This window comes from Tenrec ecaudatus, chromosome 4 (genome assembly GCF_050624435.1).
Source record: "Tenrec ecaudatus isolate mTenEca1 chromosome 4, mTenEca1.hap1, whole genome shotgun sequence".
Lineage (NCBI taxonomy): Eukaryota > Metazoa > Chordata > Mammalia > Afrosoricida > Tenrecidae > Tenrec > Tenrec ecaudatus.
Window position 1 is genome coordinate 43,510,091 of NC_134533.1, and position 7,022 is coordinate 43,517,112.

The 7,022-nt window shown below is 42.1% G+C and overlaps 1 protein-coding gene across 1 annotated transcript; it reads right to left on the reverse strand.

The window, feature by feature from the left end:
• Positions 1–913: 913 nt before the first annotated feature.
• Positions 914–1,564, reverse strand: LOC142444753 (small ribosomal subunit protein eS7-like). Its single transcript, XM_075545959.1, has one exon. It carries the CDS (start codon positions 1,547–1,549, stop codon positions 965–967), a length of 585 nt encoding a protein of 194 aa, XP_075402074.1. The 5' UTR covers positions 1,550–1,564; the 3' UTR covers positions 914–964.
• Between the last annotated feature and the right edge of the window lie 5,458 nt (positions 1,565–7,022).

Sequence of the window (7,022 nt, forward strand, 5' to 3'; positions counted from 1 at the left end):
GAAATAAATGCTGTAATTATCACTATATTAGAATCCCAAACCAAACTCACTGTCACAATTGAGTAGATTTCCGCTCATTTCAGCCCTATAGGACAGAGTATAAAACTGCACCCAGGGGAGCACTCAGGGGCACAGCTGGTGGTTTTGAACTGCTGATCTTGTGTAACTACATGCGTCCAATGTGTAAACCATGACATAATCAGAGCTCTTTCATTATATGACAGACAGGTCTAAATGAAGAGTGGTGAGCTAAGTAATTTGCCTAAATCCAATACCTAGCAATTGGCAGAACCAGGATTTGATTCCAAGTAAACATGGTATTTTGTGGCACCTTGGTTTGAGATTAAAAAACACTTAGCACTTAGTAAGTTCTTAGGAAAATCTATTATTCTCAGTCTCATAGTCATTATTACATCTCAAACTTGGAAGAAGTGCTCATAACTCTCCATCAGTGACTTATGTTCATTTTCATAATTGAGCCTATTGCTAATTATGGTTGGGTTTGCGTGTGGTTTGTGGTACTATTTGTTTACTTTCATGCAAATATTGTTTCATTTTCATAACATTCTCAATATACTGTGAGAACATTTTGTACATGTGAAGGTCTTATGACACATTTGTGGTTTTTAGGGAGACAAACCCTACTATTCCAAATAAAATCTACAGAAAGGAACTTGCCGTCCAAGGTCACAGTGAAGAAGCGTGATAAGGAGGAAAGTGCTTAGGATTTGACATTGGACTATTTGTTTTCAAATTTCCAGCTCAGTCGCTTGTGTCCGGGGGTCACCAGTTTATCTTCTCTGACCCTTTAGTTGCTGTTCTACAAAACGAGATTCATACTATGATCCTTTCCAACCCTCACCTGTGATTCGACATGTAAATTCAGTTTCACACAGCTTTTCCTTGGGACAAGTTTCTTTCTTTTTTTTTTTTTATTGCGAATATTTTATTCTGTCATCTTTGTTTACAATTGAAACTCTGGGAATTCAAAATTAACATCCTTGCCCGTAAGCTTCTTATAAACTCCAGAAAAGGTTTCAACCTTGTGTTCTACATTGTTCTGCTGCGCTTTGTCCAAATGAACCTTTATAAGCCTGCTGCCATCCAGCTTTACCCGGATTCTCTTGCCCACAATTTCACTTGGGAAGACCAAGTCTTCAAGGATGGCATCATGCACAGCTGTCAGAGTGCGGCTCCTGGGACGCTTTTGCTTATTCTTTGTACGGCTTTTCCGAGTTGGTTTAGGCAGAATTCTCCTCTGAGCAATAAAGACAACGTGCTTTCCACTGAATTTTTTCTCCAGTTCCCGTACTAGCCGGACTTGGATTTTCTGGAAAGATTTCAGTTGAGGAACAGGAACAAAGATTATAATAGCTTTCCGACCACCACCAACTTCGATTTCCTTGGCTGCCGTTATATTCAGCTCCCGTAACTGAGCCTTGAGGTCCGAGTTCATCTCCAGCTCAAGAAGAGCCTGAGAAATGCCGGACTCGAATTCATCCGGCTGTTCGCCATTGGGCTTCACAATCTTCGCGCTTGAGCTGAACATGGCTGTTCAATTAATCAGCCGTATCCCCGCCCGGGGAAGGGACTCCACTGCTCTCGGACTGGCCTGGGACAAGTTTCTTTAAGAAGACTATTAGGGAGAGGCCAAGAACGTTGAGTGACAACAGCTATGAACTCCATTACTAATAGAAGCCAATAATCATGGAAATTTTTTAGGTACCTTAAAATAATTGATCGTGGATTTTCTCTCCAAATGCCAGGCTTGAACCTCAAAATGTGTGTTGGAAATTATTTTCAAGTAGAAGGAGTATGGGTATGTTAGTCCTGGTAGACTAGAGAAACAAATCAATAGAAACTCATATGTGTGTAAGAGAAAGTTTTATATAAAGGGTAATTGTACATTAAGAAAGCATCCTAACCCAGTCCAGTCCAAGCCCATAAGTCTGATATTAGCCCATATGTCTGATACCAATCTATAAAGTCATCTTCAGACTCATGAAACATGCAATGATGTCAAGTGCAGGATGATCACGGGCCAGTGGGTAGAAAGTCTTTGGATCCAGTGGCATTGTAGGCATCTCAACGCTTCAGGGGTCTCCGCATGGCTTCTCCAACGTCCAGGGCTGCATCAGGGTAGATCCATGTGGCTTTTCCTCAGGGATGCTGTCACGGAGAGTCAGCAGAGAGAGAGATGTCTCCCTGCTCCAAGGAGGAAAATAAAGGAGTTCCAAGAATTTTCAGGAGAAGGGTATACCCACACAGAAACCTCATTGGCTATGATCCCATTGACATGCTAAACTTCATCCCTTCAGTCTTAATCCTCACAAGTCCCAAATTGACACCAGATTATGTAACTACCACAATGGGGATAATTCAGCAGTCTTTACCTAAAATGCAAAAAATAGAGGTGAATATATCAAAAAATTTAAAAATTATTGTTTAAATGTAAAATTAATGTCTGAAATTATGATGGTGCTTTGAGACTGTCTTTGAATAATAAATGGATTTTTAAAATAGGAAGTCATAGCTACCATAGAACTTTTACCTGAGAAAAGTCTTTAAGAATTATTTGGCACCGACCATTTTACTTCACTGAAGATGAAATCCAGCCTCAGTAAAGCTCACTTCAGTACACTAATAATAATAGCACCCATGCTTATTAAATAAAGCACTGCTTATAAGCAACTAACATGAAATTAGTACTTCTTTATTTATTATCATTCCAGCTTAGTATTTTATACAGTGGACTCCATACACATTGAGCTGTTGATTGTAAGGTTAATGATTGGAGTCCACCCCTATTCTGCAGGAGAATGGAGAGGCTGTCTGCTCCCTAGAGCTTTACAGTCTCGATGGGACACCCCAAAGAGCTGTTCTCTTCTGTCCTTTAGGATCACCATGAGTCACAACAGACTTAATGGCAGTCACTTCGGTTTGAGGCACACTAACTTCTCAGCAGATTCAGCAGAGTCCAACTAGAAGTTGGGGTGCCTTAAACCCAGACCAGTGGTGGCTTTTTAAAAAATCATTCATTTCAGTGTCTACTAACTTTCATGCATTTATAAATATAAGACTTATGTTGTTCGTTGTCTTCTAGTTAGCTCCCCTCATGGTGACCTTACGTATATTAGAATGAATCATCCCCTGACCCTGTGCCATTTCCATCACCATCACTGTACTTGAATCCGTCATTGCCACCCCTGGGTATTAAATGCCTTCCCATCTAGGTGGTTCATCTTTTAGGAGCGTACTGTAATATTCCGTTGTGATCATAAACACTTGATTCTCCGTTCTACTGCTCTGGGAAACTGTGGGGGCGTGAACAAACGAGTGACTGAAAAAAACAAATTTGAGGAAATTGCTTCTGAATTAGAATATACAAGGTCCCGGGGTTGGCACATGAGGCAGATAATGGGCGTGTCCTGGAAAGATGGAAATAGTTATTACCTGGTCTTGGGCAGGGAAACTTGCCTTAGGGAATGGGACCAGAATAGAAAGAAAAGAAATCTGTAGTAGTTATCTACTGCTGCATAACAAATTTCCCCAAAATCTAAGGATTTGAAACAACACACATTTCTTTATCTCACGGTGTCTGTGGGTCTTATCTCATAATTGCTAAGAATCCAGACACAGCTGAGCTAGATGTCTCTGGTACAGGATTTCATGAGACTCTGCTCAGTCATCGATCCAGGTCTATGATCTCCTCATGGCTCCACTGGGGGACAGGATGCGGGGAGAGGTGGTCCACTTCCAAGCTCACACATAGGACTGTTGGCAGAGAGTTCTCTGGCTGATGGCTGGAGAGAGCAGTTTCTTATCACAGCTGGTTTCCATCAGAGCCAGGGAGAGGCCATGAGAGGGCTCCCGAGATGGAAGCCATAATGGTTTTGTAAACTAATGTTTGAGTGACCCCCATTGATTGTGTCTGCTCTATTTATTAGGAACCAGCCATTAATCCCAGCTCACCTTGGAGAGAAGAGGATTATGCAGGGCATGATTATTAGAAGGCAGGGAGTCATTTCAGAGACTAATATTCAAGGTTAGAAATCACCACTAGGTTTCACCAAAAAAGTGAAAAATATAGCTAAAAGTAACGGGGACTCCCACAGTAGTCTCTAAAAATAATCCATTGAGAGCCAGGGACCCAAGGCCAATAGCAGCAGCAGCATCCAGAGGTGCATTTCAATGACCACACAACTTAGAAATAGGGGGGTTTCAGACAAGGTCACTGTAGTAGGCAAAATAATGGCCCCAAAGATGTCCACACCCTCATATCTGAAACTTCTGTAGTATATTATCTTACATGGCAAACGAATCTGTTTAAATGTGATTAAAATAAGGATCTTGAAGTAAGAAAAACACCCTGGATCATCTGGATGGGTTCAAAGTCTTTGCAAAGCAGACTACCCTAGAATCTTCATGCAATTTGGCCTCTCTCACCCATAATGCCCAGGAATCCCAGCATCCAGGGCCCTGCTCCACTATCGCTTAAAGCTGTTCACTACAACAGCATCTTTCCCTAAGCCCATGCAATCCCCAGATTTTCAGGACCCATTTGTAACTTTCTACCTCCATTTTGAAGAATTCATGAAGTACTATCTATGGACTGGGCTCTTGGCTGTGTCTGTTAAAATAATTACAATTCCTATACGTTGAAATTCACGGAGAACATTTGCAAAAATAAAATATTTGCAATAACCATGTGAAATAGGTAGAGGGGAAGAAAAGAGACAAAATTAATGTAAGGTATAATTTCTTAAACATTTGGCACCTGCCAGGATATTTTAGATCTGACTTAGCAGCAGATTATCGATGTAATCATTAAGATTCACATAGTGATGTTTCTATGGTGTTTGTGTTACTCTGGGTAGACTAGGGAAGCAAATTCATAGACACGCATATGTGTATAAGAAAGAACTTAAACAAGAGCAATTGAACATTGAGAAAACATCCCAGCCCAGTCCAGATCAAGTCCATACGTCTGATATTAGCCCATGTCTGATACCAATCTATAAATTCCTCTTCAGACTCACAAAATATATGCAATGAGGCCAAATGCAGGACAATCACAGGCCAGTGGGTGGAAAGTCTTGTAGATCCAGTGGCAGTAGAGACATCTCAGTGCTGGCTCCTTCAGATCTAGGCCTCTAGCATAGGTCCATGTGTCTCATCAGCAAGCGTATCTCACAGGGAGTGAACGTATGTCCTGCCTCCAGTGAGCTATTTATCTCCTTAGCACCTCCAAATGAGGTCATCAAGCTGCGATCTGATTGACAGGCTGAACTCCACCCCTTCACTCTTAAGTCTATGTAACTACCAGATTATGTAACTGCCACAGTGTTGTACAAAAATATCATGATTTCTTACCATAGGACACCTGGCCAAGTAGGTGAACCTGTAGCACAAAGATTTGCAAATCCACCCACTGATAGTGCCCTGTGGAGTTCTGCTACCATTAACCATTAATATGTCTCTGAACACGTTCATTTAAATAAATAAATACAGGGATGTCTAAACTATCCCCATCCGTGTCAAGAATACAGTTAACAATGTGGGCCTCAGTTAAGAATCACAGAGGAAAAAGATGATTTAAATCAACGCTTAAGGGCTCTTTGAAGAGTGCTTTTGACCCCACGAAATTTGCCTTCGTTCTTAATTTTAGAACCTAGCGTGTCATAAAAATAATGTTACGGAATTCCTGCTAATATTCTCCCAAACTACCACAAACCTAGGAGCTGAACAGCTCACTGCTTGAAAAATGCTATTTTCGACAAGCAAGTTATCAGACCCTTTCTGATATCGGCGCCCTCCAGCCAGATGAGTCAGCCCAGTGTGGCTCTGACCTTGCTGTGTCTTTCAGATGGGCTTGAGAGACTCTACTTTCTTTCAGTCTCTCCGGAGATCTTTGATTTGGGGGATGAGTAGTAGAAACCATCGCAAACAAGCTACAGGGAGAAAAGGCAATGAATGATCCTTTGAGACACTCAGAATATGAATTGATTCCCTCACCCAAGAGGAAAAACACATGATGTTTTCCAGCCAGCAAGGCAGTGGAAGAATAATGTTGTGGAAACAAGAGCCTATTCAATGGAAACACTGGGACACAATGCTGTAGCTGGTAGTTGTGAGTTTACATCACTCCACCCACTTGGAAGCACTCAAATGTGGAGTTCTGTTTACTGACAAAAATCTATTGAAAGGCCCTGTGTCTCATCCTCATTGAGCTTGGTTATCGCAATGGGGGCATTAGTGGCTCTGTAGTAGAACTCTCATCTTCCATGTAGGTACACCATGTGCATAACGTGCAGCCAGCACTCAGTGGGATGTTGCAAGTTGCTAGGAGGGTGAACAGGTTTCAGCAGAGTGCTCAGATTAAGACAGACTAGACAGAACCCGCTGGTGATCTAACTCTGGACGCCAGCCAGTGCAGGCCCTGCAGACCACAGCAGTCCAATCGACAAGTGCTCGTGAACAGAAGACCAGGAAGCTGGTGTGTCCCACTGTGCACGTGGTGGTTAGGTGCCGTCACATTGGCTCGGACTCATCAGGGCCTTATGTACAACAGAGAGAAACACTGCTGGGTCCTGCACCGTGCTCACAATTGGTCCGAGGGTACCGTCCATTGTTGGAGCCACGGTGTCCACCCATCTTGTGAAGAACCTTCCTCTTTTTTGCTCCTCCTCCCCTTCTTCTTTTTTTTACGATCATTTTCTTGGAGCTCATACAACTCTTATCACAATCCATACAACATCAATTGTATACAGCACATTTATACATTCGTTACCCTCATCATTTTCAAAACATTAGTTCTCCACGTAAGCCCCTGGCATCAGCTCCTCATTTCCCCCCTCCCTTCCACTCCCCCCTCCCTCATGAACCCTTGATAATGTATAAATTATTATTATTTGGTCATATCTTGCACTGTCTGACATCTCCCTTCACCCACTTTTCTGTTGTCCGTCCCTCAGGAAGGATGTTATATGTAGATCATTATAATTGATTCTCCCTCTCTATCT